This window comes from Watersipora subatra, chromosome 11, assembly GCF_963576615.1.
Source record: "Watersipora subatra chromosome 11, tzWatSuba1.1, whole genome shotgun sequence".
NCBI lineage: Eukaryota > Metazoa > Bryozoa > Gymnolaemata > Cheilostomatida > Watersiporidae > Watersipora > Watersipora subatra.
In genome coordinates this window covers 45,218,253-45,237,139 of record NC_088718.1, presented here as the reverse complement: position 1 = coordinate 45,237,139, position 18,887 = coordinate 45,218,253, and the positions used below count along the sequence as shown (strand labels likewise).

The window sequence follows — 18,887 nt, the reverse complement described above, 5'->3', positions numbered from 1 at the left end:
ACAATACGCACGCTTCAGTTATGCGCTTAAACTACTAGAAGAAACAGACATGGTCAGACTTTCCCAAAATGCTATAAATATACGTACATATAGCATAAACTAAATTAAACTTATAGCACACAGAAATAAATAAACGCGTTTATTTAAAATTTAAAACGGTAAATGCTGTATACATTGATTAAGAACAAATTATCTGTGCATAAGCCTTTTTTTATTACCCGTGCAACGCCGGGTATTAGTAGTACATTCAGCTGTCTAATTAAAAATGGCTATTGCTTAGCTGCGCATTCGTCAGTCACAAAGTAGTTGACGGTCTTTTAGATACAAGTGGAGGTCTAAAGAGAGTCTACCAAAGCCGTCTTATAAAGGTTTAACTTTGTTTCATCTGGCAGCCGCTCTTGGATACAGATCTCTGCTTGAGTTGCTCAAGTGCTGGAGGTGGGTGTTTCTAGTATGTTGGTTGACCTCCTGGACTCTACTGTAACAATAAAATAGGTAGAATTATGGCTATACACAGCTAACTGCTTTCTGTTCTGTAAGTGCCTTATATTTTACTCTAAATTAACTGTTCAGGATATATTGTAGTCATAGACAAGGTTATAGATGAAAAATATATAGCTAGTATTAGTGTACATGCAGTATATGTGCAGTTAATAGTTATTATAGTACTACGCGTGCTTCGGTTTGCTTTGTAGAGAGGAGAGTTCTTGTGAGCTGCTGGATGGAGAGGTTTCTACACGAACAAAGGATAATGGTGGATGCATTGCACTGGTATGATTCAATTCTGGTAGCGCTGCCTTAGTGTTGAGTCAGCTCTGAAGTTTATTTTGTAAGATGCAATTTTCATTAGCTTTTGTTTTGGATGACTTCATAAACATATGTTTATGGATGCCGTCTAACCTATACTGTTAGTCGTCTGGATGGCATGACGATGTGCGGCACTCCTCTTTTCTCTCTCCCCATTTTTCTCTCTCCCCTCTTCTCCCCCCCCCCTCCTCTCTCTCACCCCTCCTCTCTCTCCCCCCTTTCTCTCTCTCTCCCCCCTTTCTCTCTCTCTCCCCCCTTACTCTCTCTCTCCCCCCTTCTCTCTCTCTCCCCCCTTCTCTCTCTCTCTCCCCTTTCTCTCTCTCTCCCCCCTTTCTCTCTCTCTTCCCCCTTTCTCTCTCTCCTCTCTCTCCCCCTTTCGCTCTCTCTCCCCCCTTTCTCTCTCTCTCCCCCCCCCCCCTTTCTCTCTCTCTCTCCCCCCTTTCTCTCTCTCTTCCCCCTTTCTTTCTCTCTCTCCCCCTTTCCCTCTCTCTCTCCCCCTTTCTCTCTCTCTCTCTCCCCCCTTTCTCTCTCTCTCCCCCCTTTCTCTCTCTCTCCTCCCTTTTTCTCTCCCTCCTTTCTCTCTCTTTCTGTCTCTCCTCCCTCTGTCTCTCCCCCTCTATGTCTCTCCCTCTCTGTCTCTCCCCCCCCTCTGTCTCCCTTTCTGTCTCTCCCCCTCTGTCTCCCTTTCCCTTCCCCCTCTCTTTTCATTTTTCTCCCCCCCCCCTTCTCTTCTCTCCTCCCCCTTCTTTCTCCCCCTCTTTCTCCCCTCTCGCTCTCCCTCGCTCTCTCCCTCGCTCTCCCCATATATCTCTCCCTCTCTCTCTACTCCTTCTCTCGCCCCTTCCTCTCTCTTTCCCCTCTCTCTTTCTATTGTACTACCAAGTAGGTTTACATTCAGCTTTGGTTAGGCAGTGTTTCGAACATATAGAATGATGATTTGTTCTTTTTATAACGTTGTTGAGCTCTTTGTAATTTAACAATTGTCTGCCCCTTTAGAAGATTGTTCTGTCAGTTATTTCATAACCAATCTTTTTTTGCACCTTCATGAGTACATTATTACCTTTCACATGATAAAAATTTCTCAACTCCTTTCTGTCGCTGTTTAATCATGCAATGTATGTTGACAGCACTGGGCATGTGCACTTGGTCGCATGGAGACAGCGCTTGTTATGTACTACATGGACAGGATGTCACTAGATGAAGTCAACAATGATGGCATGACACCACTCAGCCTAGCTAGGGCCTTTAAGAACCAACATATTGTGGTCAGTGCTCTTTTCTGTAGCATGAATTTCGTAGTCAACCTATCTGCAATATAATGGCAGCCAAGCTTTTTCCATTACCTTCTTTGCTTGACTGACAGATGTAGGTTAGGGGCAGGTGGTTATTGAATGACAGATGAAGGTAAGGGGCAGGTGGTTATTGAGTGACAGATGAAAGTAAGGGGCAGGTGGTTATTGAGTGACAGATGTAGGTAAGGGGCAGGTGGTTATTGAGTGACGGATGAAGGTAAGGGGCAGGTGGTTATTGAGTGACAGATGTAGGTAAGGGGCAGGTGGTTATTGAGTGACAGATGAAGGTAAGGGGCAGGTGGTTATTGAGTGACAGATGTAGGTAAGGGGCAGGTGGTTATTGAGTGACAGATGAAGGTAAGGGGCAGGTGGTTATTGAGGGACAGATGTAGGTAAGGGGCAGGTGGTTATTGAGTGACAAATGTAGGTAAGGGGCAGGTGGTTATTGAGTGAAAGATGAAGGTAAGGGGCAGGTGGTTATTGAGTGACAGATGTAGGTAAGGGGCAGGTGGTTATTGAGTGACAGATGTAGGTAAGGGGCAGGTGGTTATTGAGTGACAGATGAAGGTAAGGGGCGGTGGTTATTGAGTGACGGATGTAGGTAAGGGGCAGGTGGTTAGAACTTAAGTTGCTCTTTTACATCTTTTCCCACTCATTGGCTTGGCTCCCCAATTACAATCACCAAAGGTTTGTTCATCAGCTGTTTTTCATTCTCCCAACTATTTGAGAAGCACGCTGAAACCTGAATTTTTTTCTGGAAATACTTTTTGTAGGAAATGCTTTTGCAAGAGGAGCAGGTGGTGCTCGAGTCTAAACTTGATTCTCAAGGTCTTAACAATTTCTCTCCTATGCCGAGTCCATCCAAACACACTCTTAGGAGGTCAGTCTCTCCTGTGAGACGGGTCTCTCCTGTTCGGCACCCACCCGTAAGTCTGACCCCGTCGAACCACCCTGTCTATTCTATTTTGTTGCTACTAATGCTACATGTACTTAATTTATGGTGTTCGGCCACCTTTTGTATGATCTGTTTTGTTATTGTTGGTTTAAATAGTGGCAAATTTTATTATGTTTAAACTGATTGGTGAAGGCATCTGGGTGCAGACTCTACTGGTCTGTTGAGCTCATATCATCTGCATGCCATGCCATGGTAGTACCATAGGACACTTATATTTTGCTAGTATTTAGTTTCGTGAGTAGCATACAGAGTAAAATTTCGCTGCAACTTAATTTCGCAGCTCTGATGAGTGCGAAAATATAGTGATGTGAAAATAAATGCAGTGGAACAAACATAATTAGATTCCTCAGGTTCGGTTCACCAGTAAGAAAATTTTTTCAATTTGGGACTAATTTGTAATTGTGAACCGCAGGTAGAATTGTGTGGCCGAGATCGATAATGCAATTTGATCGCTTGCTGCCATTTGTTTCTTGGACTTTCAATGAACAAAGCTATTTAATTCCGCGTTGTCGCTCGTTCATTAAGATAGTTTAATTTCGCTCATGAAATTTTCGAGAGAGGATGACTCCGCGAAAACGCAAAAGTTAGATGAGGCGAATACATAAGTGTCCTAGGGTATTAGCTGTGATGCCAAGGATTAGGTATCAAAGCATTATTTTAATTATAAACTATGAAGCGGGGAAAAGCTTACGAACAATTGAAGATGAACTTAGGCACAATCTTTGTAGATTTTATCGGAAAGTATCAGTAGTTTCTATCATTTGTAATTGTTTTTAATATTTGAGGTGATCTGATTGTTCGAATGTTTCAAGTTTAAAATCGATAAAACTTGCTCACGATTGAAATGTTCAGAAAGCAAAGACGTGTGCAATGATGTCACTGGTTGTTACCGGTGTGATTGTTGATATCAACCATTACATTCAAGTTGAGTCATTACGCGTCTCTATTTTGTTGGTCTTTTTGCAACTATAGATGCCATATTTCCTCTTCGCTTGATCCGAGTGCTTTAACTATGGTCAAGTTTTAAAGATTTTAATCTTGAAACATCCTGGCAGTCAGACAATCCTAAACATCAAAAACAATCCACAAATGATGGAAAAATACCGATACTTTCCGATACAATTTGGTAAAATTTTTGTTCAAGTTCATTTTTAAACTTTTTGTATTTGTATTTGAGACCGCAGTGACCGCTTCTCTTCTCAAATGTTTGCACAAATAACAGCTGTGGCATCAATAGCTCTCTCCAACCTTCTTAGGATATTGTCATAATGAATACTCTTACAGAAGTGCATCTGATCTGTACACAGCATCTGATTCACCTCGGTGAAGATATAACTGAAACACCTTTTACAGATAACCCGGCACAACAGCACACCAAACGCAGTTCATCCATCATACCTTGTGCCTCACCACGAGGCCGGAGCCTTTTGTATGGCCCCTGAGCAACAGCCGAGGTCTGTTTTTTGCTTCCTCTTTAATCATCTCATGCTCTCTAGTAAGTGGTTCTCAATGGTTGCCTAAACATTTTCCAAACTTTCATCACATACAGGCCTGTGTTTTATCTACAGAGACCTAGACGATGAGGACACTTTTGTCGATGTGGAAGCGCTATCCGATAATGAAAATTCGAGCACAACCGAGCCAGAGAGGGACAACTCTAGAATTCGCACCCTTGCTGAGCACATCATAGCGGCAATCCCGGACAGGTATTTAAAGCTTTTATTCCATTTCAGTGACTAGTCGGTCTAGTTCAGTTGAAATCTTGGTGTATGTCAAATACGGCTGAGTTCAAGTCAACATTTAACGGCAGGTGTCTGATATGTATTTACCTACCTCAGCCTGTTGCCTCCTTATTTCAGTTTATATATGATGCCAGCTATTATTGCTGTAACATCACAACTCATTCAATTATCATGTAAGTTCCATTATCTATGGTGTTTTTTAAAGCTGACTGATATACTGTAGCATTACTCTGGCCCTTCATCTCCAGAAGGAATTCGAAAGAATAAGTTTCATTTTGTACCTTATTTCTAAGTTGAAGCCTTTTTTAGTTTGTCATTGTTTGCACTAGTCAAGAGTCTAGGCGTCTAGTCAGGAGCCCGGCATCTTTCCTTTCTCTAAATAGGTCTACCCGCTAGCTCACGGACTAAATGCGTCATTCAGTGAACTTTATCAAGCATTCATGTTCTGCTGCAGAGTTGAATCACAACGTATTTTAGTTCAGCTCAATCAAATTGCAGAATTGAATTAATTGCAGAATTAAAACTTCAGCATCAGATGACAGCAGTTCTGTGGCGTTGATGTCTTATAGAGAAAGGAGTTCTTCGAGGTCATCTTATAGCTCAACTCCTTCTTGTGCTGAGGACAGTGGGGTTTGTACACCTCTCACTGGTGACTGGGTTGAGGAATGGAACAGGTACCAGAGCCAGCTTGATTTTATTTATGTCTGTCTTTTGCATGCTATTTGCCACTTTCTAGTTGAGATTGACAACTTTAGCAGGTACTATAGACAAGCATCATTATCATTGATTTCAATATAATGGAATCCTCATGTTTAGAGTATATATATTGTTTAATTGTTGCGTCTTCCAACAGTCAAACCACTTACTCTTGTAGGAGGCGTCTGTCGGCCAGTCCATGTTTCAGTGCCGACTCGATATACAAGCCGGTGACGAGTGGCCACTCACCAGGCCTTCACCCTTACTATCATCAAGCAGCTGGTATAAGTCAACGAGCGACTTCTGCTGCCAGTTCAACTTCCTATAATACTGGGCGATCAGACAGCCCACCACCCAGCGCTCAGATTCTTGGAGAGTATTTCAACGCCGGTAAGAATCTCTGCTTGTCGGTGGCCTACTTTTCTGCTTTTTTTATAGACTTATTTTTTGTTACATTCTTTTGTTTATCAATAAACTGTTTTGGTCAGTTAATAAATAAATTGTTTTTCTATAGTGAATTGTCTCCCCTGAAGGAATTAGTTCTCGCATAAGTCGTAAGTGAATCGTCGGGGAATAAGACGGTTTCCCGGATCACTTGTCTAATGTTCAATAATTAGTCCAGTTCCTTTGTTTGCTAGGCGAAGGGGTTGAATACGGGCTTTCCCAGCTCACCCTTTCAGACACGGAGCAAAGAAAGCTCTACCAGGCAGCGCAGGTAATACAGCACGCATTCAGACAGTTCAAGGACAAAAAGCAGCAGCAACGGGAGATTGAAGCGGCAGTCATAATCCAGACCTATTACAGGAGATTCAAAGAGGTGCTGTTCAGTATTTCTTCTCTATTTTATGTTTTATAGGCTGTTCCTAGTCATTCGAGGAAACTTTTAGCATTCGTTTTGATATTAAAGTCTGCCTGCCTTTAATGCCCTTGCTAGTGCTTGTTTCTAAGGCTAGGTCTGGGGTTTCCAAGGCTTGGGTATCTCGTTTCTCAGACTAGGTCTATGGGGTTTCCAAGACTAGGGCTATCTTGTTTTTAAGGCTAGGTCTATGGGGTGTTCAATGTTAGAGGTAACTTGTTTTTAAGGCGGGGGATATGTTGATTTAAAGGCTAGGTATATCCTGTTTCCCAATGTAATCAGTGCACTCATTTCTTTGCTGATGGCTGATAGCACCACACGCACTGGTATAGTATACAACGCAGTATGTATACAGTACAACACCAGTGTACATTTCTGAACACTGGTGTAGTATACAGCACATTATATATACGGTGCTACACCACTCATACTCAGTGTAAAGTGGTAAAGGAAGCGTTCTACGAGCTCGTTTACATGTACAAACACTGTCTACTCTTAGTATAGCTCATATCTTTGAGAATGTTGAACATCATGATTGGACACCATCCAAAACTAAAACTGAGGGTTTGACATCAAAAATTATTAAAAACCCTTTATTGGAAATATGCCCAGAGAAACTTTTATCCGCAATATAGCACACGTTTTAAAATGTTTTTGGAATTGTCATCAATAAATCTTTGTGTAGGAATATGTTACAGGAGCTGTCAATGACGCGCTCATCATGGTGTGTACACTGCGCAGAAGTTGGCTGATCTGACTGGATTACTTGCTGTCTATTTCATTTCTTTTTTGTAATATGTATGAACTTGTGAAGTTTATGACAAATACAGAAAGCGCAATTCATAGAGAAAAAACAGTCTGTTGATTGTAATAGAGCTATCATTGTTTTTGGCAGCTGCTTTTCTCTCGATCATTCGTGGAAAATGGTTCGTTTGTTTTATTTTTCCTAGTTTGGTTTATTTGCGACTAAATGAATGTGAGAAAAACAAGAGAATCTGAGAACACCGAAATGGAATTCTGGAATGGTTCAAAAGACAACGCAAATCACACATCTTTGTAGTGTTGTCTGTTGTATACAAACTTTACCTGATCGTCACATTTTATGAAACTTTCATCTGAAACCTTAGTCTTGTCATTCACATGAGTATTACATTGCATGACACACTGAGCTCTGCTTGGGCGGAAACCAGAACAGGTCTCGTTAACTCTCTTACATCGGAGCATCAGGTGGTGCTACATCAGTATTAGCAATCAGAGAGATAACCTACCTAGTATTGATTTTTGTCCCGCACGATATTGGAGAGTTGAAACTACTTTTGTGTTATCACTGTACCTCAGAAGTGATTGTCTCATGCGAATAACAAAAAAATCTCTTCATCTAATAATGATTTAACTCCTGTCATTCACAAATTTACATTTTTTTGCAGTTCACGACTTTGAGGCACATACAGAAGCAGCAGGCTGCTACACGCATACAATCACAATTTCGCTCGTACTACGCGCAGAAACGGTTCAAGAGGAGCCGAGATGCCGCGCTGCTCATTCAGCATCATTATCGGGCTTACAAAGAACATGAGCAGTTCAAACGTAGCAGAAACGCTGCCGTTCTCATTCAGCAGAAGTTTCGGTGAGTAGAATTTGCATCTAGATAAGTCTAACAATTCGTCTGTACTTAAGACTCATAAAAGATTAAGAGTTGTCTTCTCTTTTGATGCAGACAGTTATCTTTCTTGTAGAACCCATTACAATAGAAAGAAATGCAGCAAGCAGCTTAACCAAGATGTAAGGTGAGTTGAGTATTTCGTATCTTTACATGAATTTTCCCTTTCCAATGATTATGGTGAGCCAAATTATTTAGTATACAAGGTCTGACTAACATGTAGTTGTCTGCTCAACAATTCTTATTACTTTGTCATGGCGTTTTCTATTAATTGAGTAACTTGAAATCAATAAACTGCATAACTTTGTATGTTGGTTGAGCATGTAGGTTGTTCAACTTTTTACCCACATGATCGTACTTGTCGTATTACGAGATCACTTATCGCATCACACGTTCAATTCTTATCATGTAATCATACGGCTCTCACCGCATAATCATAGATACCTGATTGCACAGCCAGGCTGCTCTGGACACTTATATTTATTTGTCTATGTCACTGCGCAGTTGTCCATATAGGACACCCAGCCGATCGGTGAGTCTCCCATGTTGTACTCAGTTTTATCTGTGCATAAATCTCTCTGCTGACAGCGAATGACGAGTCTGCTTTCAGACAGAGAGTTGTTAATGGTAAAGTCATTGTAACTCCAGTGACCAGTAGTACGTGTCTCTTTACCACACCTATCTATAGATGTCTATAGATACCCTGCTGTCTATAGACATCTATGTTTATCCTCTACCTCAGCTCCTCATCAATTTCCTGTCAATCATAATTTATCTCCGTCGTACAACGCTGAGAGAGACTGAGTGGTCTCTACTGTTTGTAATGCTCATTTTGTTGCCGTTGTACATCTGGCTTATGCAGAGAGATGCATAGAGGTGCACGCCTTCCTATGCTGAGATATGTATATGCGGATACACAGCCAAGGTTAATATGATCACACCTATTTTGCTTTGCTAACACTTTTCCATTTCATCTTTGATGAATCTAAACCAGTGGCGCGATGCACCGAGCTATTGATCTGCATGCCTACCACTTTCAGCATTCTTTCGGCTAAAAGGCTGTTAAAAATTTATAACATTTCTCTAGGGTAGAGGACTGTGAAGTAGACATTTTGAGATTGGTTTACTGTTATCTCTTTTGTTCCGTATAATCGTCTTGCTCGGGCTTAATAATACATTTCATACTATTATAATAATATATTTACAAATAATAATACATTTTTTTCTATAATTTATAGTCAGGAAATTTCTGACCGATCATGTTGCCACTTCCTGCATATTTATTTGCAACTGACATAGCTACTAGTCTATATATCAGACATAGCTACTAGCTATGTCTGATATATAAAGTACTCTATGGTATTTCGTCTAAAAAACATTGATAGCAAATTATCTTTTTGTATGCCCACCAAATTTTTTTGCTTCTTAAGAGCCTCCTGCCTTCTTGACTCAAGTCAAACCCATTTGCTCCATCCTAATCTGCTCCTCTGATCGACTCAGTATAAAGACAGGCAGTTATAGCTTCCTTATTTTATGAAATGTGCAACTACTGTACTGCTTCGAATTACATTTGTAGTGGGCCCAGAGATGGCGGTTCCTTGCGGGTGGTGCACCGCTTCAGCCCACCAAAGCCACCTAAATAGTTTCGGTAAGTCAAGATCAGAGGATTTCTACCACAGCTCAAGTCGCTACACGTCGCCCTCGTATGACCACTGTTACTTCTCCATCTAATATAGGTGAACGAAGCTAAAATTGAAGCATTTTATGACCGGTGCTCTTCATCACATAAACTGTAATATATTTTTCTCTATTTATTCTATTGTCGTTATGATGCCGCTCAAAACTTGATAGCTGGCAGAGGAACTATCTCTTGGGAACAAGTAATCAAGAGGGAACAACTCTCATTACTCTACTTACTATTACATATTCGTCTGAACTGCTATACCATTTTTGTTTTTGTTGTTCTGTCTACAGAGTGCAACTATTTCTGTTTTTATATTGTTGTCAGATATTTCAGCTCCTGTAAAGTGTTCATTATTTGTTCATCCTTTCTTTTCATTAGGTCGCTATGCATTTCTGAGTTTATTTTTATGTACATGACTTATTCTGACAGACCATGTATCGCTGTAAGAATGTCCCTGGAAGCAGAGTTAACGGATAAAGAAAAATGATATCATTAGTAGGTCGGGTTAAACTATTGCAACTTGTTTTTGTTGTTTCTGTAGTATCGCGATTAAATTGATGTAATACATCCATATTTTTATAACTTAATGCTCTAAGAATATTCTTTTGTGTATAGGTCTGTATTCCTTGGGGCGGCTGAGCCACCCCAAATTTTTAATGATTTTTGGCGGCTAAGTACTAAGAATCTCAGTCTAAGCTCATTCACTTGGAATTTCCAACAACTAATTTACTAGCAACTAGCGTCCTATACTGTCTCTTTTGTGATCTCGCCAAATGAGTGATCTTGTGAGACTTTATTAAGACTTGGAACCTGAACTTTATTGCTTATAGTCGGGGTGTGAAAAAGACCCCCGAACTTGCATTTTCCTTATCATAACAGCTGTATCAACACATCGATGAGGAGCGCTATAGGGCAGGCTCGTTTAAATAATCTTATAATGTTACACATATACGAAGATGTTGAAATAGATACAGAATCAGTTGTGAAAGATATCTGCCATGGACAAATTGACAAAACAAGAGCTATTGCAATAAAAAGAGTAATACCTTTTTTCTGTCAATGTCCCTTACAGAAATCAGTAGTGTGTTGAGTTTTATATCGTTCGTTAAATAAAGAAAAAGTTTTGCCTACCATGAACCATAAACAACATATTTATGTAGATTTTGATGCTTACAATTGATTGCATTTATGCATACTTTGAGGAATACTTAAATTGTCCAGAGCTTCAGGGCGCTGCCCTGAACCTCGTTGGGGGCTTACGCCGCCGCAACCCCCAGATGTTCATAACTAGTCGCCTAACATTTGCAGCCACCCCAACTTGCAACCAGAGAATACAGGCATGTTTGTGTATGAGGAAGATGTTCATTGTATTTATAGTTTGAGGAGCACAAATATCAAGCTCCTTTGTTACAACTTAGCTACAAGTTAAGTACATGTACTTGTAAGTTGTACTTGAAAAGCTACAGTTTAGCTCTTATAAAACTATATTATAGCTCTTTCATATAGCTCTTTTGCTATATGAGATGGTGATGCATACGCGTGAAAATAATTGAGCAGCTGGTAAGATCTGGCCATTCTGGTAAGATAAGGCCATTCACGTAATTCGAAAAGATCTGTGGCCATTGGTGTAGGTAGAAAAGATCTGTGGCCATTCGTGTAGGTAGAAAAGATCTGTGGCCATTCGTGTAGGTAGAAAAGATCTGTGGCCATTCGTGTAGGTAGAAAAGATCTGTGGCCATTCGTGTAGGTAGAAAAGATCTGTGGCCATTCGTGTAGGTAGAAAAGATCTGTGGCCATTCGTGTAGGTAGAAAAGATCTGTGGCCATTCGTGTAGGTAGAAAAGATCTGTGGCCATTCGTGTAGGTAGAAAAGATCTGTGGCCATTCGTGTAGGTAGAAAAGATCTGTGGCCATTCGTGTAGGTAGAAAAGATCTGTGGCCATTCGTGTAGGTAGAAAAGATCTGTGGCCATTCGTGTAGGTAGAAAAGATCTGTGGCCATTCGTGTAGGTAGAAAAGATCTGTGGCCATTCGTGTAGGTAGAAAAGATCTGTGGCCATTCGTGTAGGTAGAAAAGATCTGTGGCCATTCGTGTAGGTAGAAAAGATCTGTGGCCATTCGTGTAGGTAGAAAAGATCTGTGGCCATTCGTGTAGGTAGAAAAGATCTGTGGCCATTCGTGTAGGTAGAAAAGATCTGTGGCCATTCGTGTAGGTAGAAAAGATCTGTGGCCATTCGTGTAGGTAGAAAAGATCTGTGGCCATTCGTGTAGGTAGAAAAGATCTGTGGCCATTCGTGTAGGTAGAAAAGATCTGTGGCCATTCGTGTAGGTAGAAAAGATCTGTGGCCATTCGTGTAGGTAGAAAAGATCTGTGGCCATTCGTGTAGGTAGAAAAGATCTGTGGCCATTCGTGTAGGTAGAAAAGATCTGTGGCCATTCGTGTAGGTAGAAAAGATCTGTGGCCATTCGTGTAGGTAGAAAAGATCTGTGGCCATTCGTGTAGGTAGAAAAGATCTGTGGCCATTCGTGTAGGTAGAAAAGATCTGTGGCCATTCGTGTAGGTAGAAAAGATCTGTGGCCATTCGTGTAGGTAGAAAAGATCTGTGGCCATTCGTGTAGGTAGAAAAGATCTGAGATACTTTTCTGCATTGAAGCGAATCCAAAGATTGATGAGGAACACCATGGGCAGGCTGTCTAAATAATCATCTAATGTTACTCATATATAAAAATGATGAAATAGATACAGAATCAGTTGAAAAGTATTTCTGCCATGGACCCGTTGACAGAAGAAGAGCTTTTTAAAGGACAAGTGTCAAGCTACAACAATCAATCTTCTATGTACATGTACGTTTGTGTTTGCAGGCCAAGTTTGTTGCTCATTGTATTCCTAGGTGGCCATAATTTAAACGGCGTAAGTTTTAAGCAGGCCAAGTAATTTATTTGTTGTCTTTTCTTGGTGCATGTAATATATTATTTAAACATATTTATGTAACTGAAACAGGTGCTCTTAAATTTAAATTTTAAAAGACAATTGTCAAGCTATAACAATTAATCTTCTATGTACACATGTACATGTATGCATATTTAGGAATATAAATGTAAATATACATATATATGGTTACAACACAAAACCATATAATTCTGTAGCTAGCTCTCTTTGCAAGACTTGAAATGACTCAACTTGGGAGCACCTGGATATCAACTTTAAAGGTTGACTTGCAACAAAATTCACGTTACAGTTATTTGATATGAAAAGATTCACCATGTCTTACTCTGTTGTGCTGTATGTACAAAATATGTGGAAATGTGATTACAAGCTCTTAAAAGCTCAAAAACGAAAAGAAAATCGCAGCCACACGAGACCGCCATAGTTTGAATTCCCTTTCCAAAATGGCTCAAATGTAACGTAGTTGTGGTAGATAGTTTCTGTTTACACTTTCATGCAACCTTATTCGTCGAAATATTTTCAAAAATATACTTCACGCATTCAATAAAATCATGTCTATTGTTCTTATGAGTTTGTTTTATCATCGTTGTAATGCTGTCACTTTTAGCAGTGATATCTTATAACTTACCGTAAAAATTCGTTTAATTTTATAGCCTTAGCTCGAAGGAGTACATATCATTGTCTGATAATCATGACGAGCCTGTTGGTCACTTGTGATAATCGAAAAATGCTGCAGAAATATATTTGCGAAGTATTGGGTCACATGATCAGATTACGACTTGCTAATTAGACTAAACCGAAACAAAACTGTAAAGTAGCGAGCATCTATATTTGATACGTAGTCTTCGGTAAAACCCGAAGTGTTTGTCACAAACTAGTACTACGATACGTTTATATTGAGCTTTTTATTGGCCTTTCAATTCTCGTAAGAACATCATGTGACAAGACAATAACAAACTGTAAAACAAACTTGACTACGTCAGAGAAATAAAGAGATTCCAATCTACGGCGGTTTTTCGTTTTTGAGCTTTTAAGAGCTTGTAATCACTTTTCCACATATTTGGAACCTACAACACAAGTAAGACATGGTGAATCTTTTGATACCAAATAACTGTAATGTGATTTTTGTCGCAAGTCAACTGTTAAATAATACAAGATACACTTTAAAATGCTCTAAATTTGCTCTTAACTCTCAAAATTTTATTGGGGGAGGGCCCCTGAACCCCCTTCTCTGGGAGGGCGCTTCTGCTCCCCTCCCAGACCCTCCCTGCTCGGCCGAGTCGGTCCTCGGCAACTACTAACAGACAGTCTCCTGACCACTTTTTCTTTGGACAATACAGCCCTGTCCTAGACTATATTATAATCAGGTCATAATTTAATCGATGTGATTTCATTACCTTTATCAACGACAGTACATATATTGAAACATAATTAATTAACCCAGAACATGTGTTTGTATTGGTCAGGCATCAGCATGATCGCGGGCATTGTTGATTATCTAGAATCTTAGTTTATTATTAGCGCTCTCCGGGTTTAACAGCACAGATTGTCACAGAAAAACACAGCCTCAATGACAGCTGTGTGAAAGGGATCGACGACCTAAGGCTAAATGAGAATTATGACGTCACATTTCGAGTACCTGAACCAAGTGTTTTTTGCAGGACGTACTTTTGACACCCCGTTTTTCGTAGTTCTATTATTCTTTGTGTATTGAATATAGGCTCATTCGAAAGCCAAGACTCTGATGTATTGAAATATATAATAAAAAAATTATGTAATTTATGTGCTTTAAGCAAGTAAATTTAATATGTAATTATTGCATAAATAACCAGCTATGTATAATACTATAATGACATAGTAAATTTCATTCACAATGTAATGCATTGATTGTCCATTGTAATGTCCTAACAGGGCATGAAATTAGATTCTGTCCAGAAGTGAGGTGCTATTTCTCTGCTCCCAAAGGGTACACAATTAGGGACTGTACATTACGTAGAAGTCAAACTAGAGATAAGTATGAAAGTAGTGGAAGCAAATCTGGTAAATTAGGAAGAATTCCTACTCCCAGAGTAAGGTTTGTTGAGTCTAGCAATAGCAGCTGACTGGACGAGAAATTTGTCAGGAATTCATCTGTGAATGGGTAAAAAGATAGAGTTTACTTTTGACACAAGAGCTGATGTATCTAATTTGACTACAAAAGCTAGTATAAAGCTTGGTTTGAATTTGAAAGAGCTCGAGCTAATTTTGAATGGAGCTGATGGAAATAGACTGAATGTATTAGGAGTAGCTGATGTAGCTATTAAAAGTACTTATAGAGTTGTTGATACTTCTGTTTACATACTTAAAGGTTCTCGAAGAAATCTTTTAGGTTGATCCCAAAATTAAGAAATTGAATTTGTTAGCAGTTATTAATGCTTCGTAGGCAAACGAATTTGACCCCTTGAAGGAATTTCCTAAGACTTTTGAGGGACTAGGAACAATGCCTGGTATTTTCAGTATTGACTTGAATATGAATGCTGAACCTGTTAGATTGTATGCACCTTGGCCTATTGCAGCAGGTTTATGTGAAAAAGCTAAAGAAGAAATTAATAAAAATGTTGGAAAGTAAGGTTATAGAACCTATAGAAAAGGCAACAGATTGATTTTCTGGTCTTACCATTGCTCCAAAACAGGGTGGTAAGATTAGAATATGCGTACATTTGACCAATTTGAATAAATGTAGTAGTAGGGAAGTAGTAAGGAAGTATATCTTTTACCCACGATTTCAGACATTTTGAGTAAATTTTCAAAAGTTGTTTTTAAAACTTGATGCTAATTCTGGATTTTGGCAAGTTAGACTTAAGGAGAAATGCAAGGAATTAACGACTATTATAACCTCTTGGGGTAAATTTTGCTTCAAAAGAATGCCTTTTAGGATATCTTCGGCCCCTGAAGTTTTTCAGAGGAAAATGGAAAATATATGGAAAGCTTTAGACGGAATTGTTTATTTAATGGACGATATTTTAGTTTACGGGAAAACTGTAACAAAACATTGGCAACGTTTACGTGAAGTTTTGAAGAGAATTGATGAGCCTGGAATGACTTTGAGAAAAAAATGTGAATTTGGATGTACTGAAGTGAAGTTTTTAGGACATTTGGTTAGCAGTTCTGGTATTAAACCAGACCTAGGTAAAACGAAGCCACCGAGATGCAAAAATGAGGCCTGGAGATTTACTGGATTAGCAAACTATTTGATGAAGTTTAATGAAAGGTTTGCTTTATGTGCTCCGATTTATGCAGTAACTGGTAGTAAAATGGAATGGTTTTTTGGGTCCTGACCAACAAGAAGCTTTTGAAACTGTTAAAAAAATAAATTTCTAATAGTCCAGTATCACATACTTTCGAGATAAATGCTAAATATAGTCTCCTCAGATGCTAGAAAAAATGCACTAGGTGCAGTTTTGCTACGGTATAACGAGGAAGGTGTGTGGCAACCTGTAAAATATGCTTCTCGGAAAATGACTGAAACTGAGTCTAGGTATGCCATGGCCGAAAAGGAAGCTTCAGCTATGATATGGGCATGTGAGAAATTTGATTATTATTTAGTTGGTAGAAAATCTGAAATAGAAACTGATCATAAGCCTTCAATTGCGATTTTAAGTAGAAAATATTTGTCTGAGTCACCTGTCAGGGTACAACGTTTTAAGTTAAGACTAATGAGATATGATTATGATATTTTTCATACACCTGGAAACGATGTTCATTGCTGATTTGCTTAGTAGTCCGAACTGTAGAGCTTTTTGTGATGTAAGTAATACTAATTGTAATAAGGTAGAAGATTATGTTAACTCAATAGTTTCCTCCTCTGCATATGGAGATGTAAAGGAAGAGAAACTTAGGGAAGAGGCTAGTAAAGATTCAGACGCTCTAAAGTGTATAAAGTATTTCTATTCTGGATGGCTGTCTGAATTTGATGGTTTTAGTTAAGAACTGATAGGTTTATAAAAATTTAGAGAGTGATTAAGTATTTATAATAATATACAGTAATACTTCAACTTACGAGTGCCCCAACATACGAGAAACTTGAGATACGAGCCAGTTTTTAAGCAAGTTTTAGCACTAACATACGAGCCATGTTTGAGATATGAGTACGTGAGTCAGTTGCCAAGTATGTCGGAGGTGTTTTATGAGAACAGCATCACTCTGTATTTTTCAACTGCTCAGGTTATACTTTTGTACCGTGTTTTTTTTGTGAGCGATTTTCAGTGCAGAATTATGTGAATTGAAAGTACTGTGCGTAGAACGAAAGTTTGCCAGTAAAATGAAAGATAATGCAAAGAAAAGGCGAATGATAACAATTGATATTAATCGGAAAATTATTGAAAAATATGCGAAATGTGTATGCGTGATTGAGCTAGCTCAGCATTATGACAGAAATACATCAAAAATTATCAAACAGAATTATATTCAGGGCATTTAGTTTGCAAACGGACTAACCATAGTTTCTAAACGGAGCAGCGATCTTCACAACCGCTGATGGGGAGACTGCTCAGGCATTGGATAAAAGACAAACAATTGGCCGGTGACAGTGTAACTGAAACGATGTAATGTGAAGAGGCCGGTGCTATCTATCAAGACTATAAAAAATAGACATTCGGACAAGTTGGCTAGTGGTCGTGCATTAACCCTTTGTGATGACACCTGTGTTTGTCCTAATCGCAACATGTTGAAAGGGCGACAAAGGCAAATGTACTTATATAGGTTTCTCTTAAAACGACCGGCTGGTCATGAAAGCAAAACAAAGGAAAAATTAGCTAACCAGCGAGAAACTTGAAACTATGAACGCCAAAGAAATTTTAATTACGTTAAATTAAAAAAAAACTTTTCTTTTAGGTTTGCTTCTAAGTTTGTCTTTTAAGACTGACAAAAGCCAAATTTATCAAATTCAACTGTTGTAATGAAGGATAACTTATATCTCCCTCCCAAATGCTAGCGTTAGCTGCCATTGTATGTATTTAATTTTACATTTTAATTAATAACATTTCCTGGCCTTATTTTTTATTTGTTGCTTTTTGAAAGCATGTGGTAAGTTAGGACAATAACCAACATGTTCTTTCTGCTACAATATCCTGTTTTGAGTGTTTTATTTGCATTTTTTTAGAGTATGGAAAGCAATCAATATATATTTAATTGTTCTATATAAATAAATTGCATCAACATGCGAGTAAATTGACATACAAGCTCAGTCTCAGAACGCATTAAACTCGTAAGTCGAAATAGGACTGTATTGTTATATGACTTTAGGCTGTACATTCCTAAGTCATTGAGACCAAAGTATTTGGAAATTTGTCATGAAGGTCATCAGAGCATAACAAAATGTCGAAAACAAGCTCAATGTCATTTTTGGTGGCCTGGTTATAGTAATGAGATTGCACATTATATAAATTGTTAATTTATTTCATCAATAGGAAAATAGAACAAAAAATTGAAGTAAAAAACACATCACATGGTTGTCAACATAAGAGTGTATAATAAATTTCTAATAATGAAGAATAAATACAACAAAAAGGAGGTGATGATGAGGCCTATATGCAACGGCGAACCGGTCAAGGCAAGGCCCAGATAGACGATAGCAGAAAGAAAGTAGACTCTCACTTCCGCTCTAGAAGATGAACTCTTAGACTATTTTTAAATTTGAAAATGGTCCTATGGTTTTTAACATATATAGGTAGTTGGTTCCATAGCTCGATCCTTGGTATGTTGTTTTTCGATGACTGACAGCAGAGCTAGATGGTGGAATGGGTAAATTTATAAAACGTTGTCCCGTAATTTTTACAGGCAGTGTTTTGAAGATAGTCTTGAAATTTTAGACAAGCACGAAGCAAAGTATGATGTTTATATACCCGAAAAGTGTCAAAAAGTGTTAAGGTTTGAAAGAATCTTTTTAGTAGGGTATAGGAAATCTTTTTTACAGATAATATGAACTAGCCTTTTTTGAAAGAGAAATAAATGATTTAAGTACACGACTGAAGCATTTCCTCACATTTCAACATAGCAAGTTAGTTTTGAGTTTACATAAGAATTGTAAATCAATAGTAAAATACATTTAGAAAGACACTGGAAACATCTAAACAATAACCCTGAAATAGGGCATAATTTTTGCAAGATCGAATAAATATGGTGTGACCAATTTAAGTGTTTATCTAACGTTATACCTAAAAACCTAATAGTATCAGCTTTAGAGATCATTTGTGAGGTTATGTTAAGGATT

General features: G+C 38.6%; 1 protein-coding gene across 3 annotated transcripts in view; it reads left to right on the top strand.

The window, feature by feature from the left end:
- The window catches only part of LOC137408311 (calmodulin-binding transcription activator 2-like), a 36,946-nt gene extending 26,689 nt beyond the window's left edge, over positions 1–10,257 (top strand). For 2 of the 3 annotated variants that reach the window (XM_068094794.1, XM_068094795.1), the window contains 12 exons: positions 322–438; positions 696–771; positions 1,935–2,072; positions 2,873–3,025; positions 4,408–4,508; positions 4,623–4,760; positions 5,312–5,470; positions 5,671–5,882; positions 6,131–6,309; positions 7,776–7,975; positions 8,085–8,135; positions 9,585–10,257. In XM_068094794.1, the coding sequence (XP_067950895.1) occupies positions 322–438; positions 696–771; positions 1,935–2,072; positions 2,873–3,025; positions 4,408–4,508; positions 4,623–4,760; positions 5,312–5,470; positions 5,671–5,882; positions 6,131–6,309; positions 7,776–7,975; positions 8,085–8,135; positions 9,585–9,651 (1,591 nt within the window). In that variant the 3' untranslated portion in view covers positions 9,652–10,257. Of the gene's footprint in view, positions 1–321; positions 439–695; positions 772–1,934; positions 2,073–2,872; positions 3,026–4,407; positions 4,509–4,622; positions 4,761–5,311; positions 5,471–5,670; positions 5,883–6,130; positions 6,310–7,775; positions 7,976–8,084; positions 8,140–9,584 lie in introns of those variants that run through there. The other variant, XM_068094796.1, reaches the window with a different exon arrangement.
- The last annotated feature ends 8,630 nt before the right edge of the window (positions 10,258–18,887 follow it).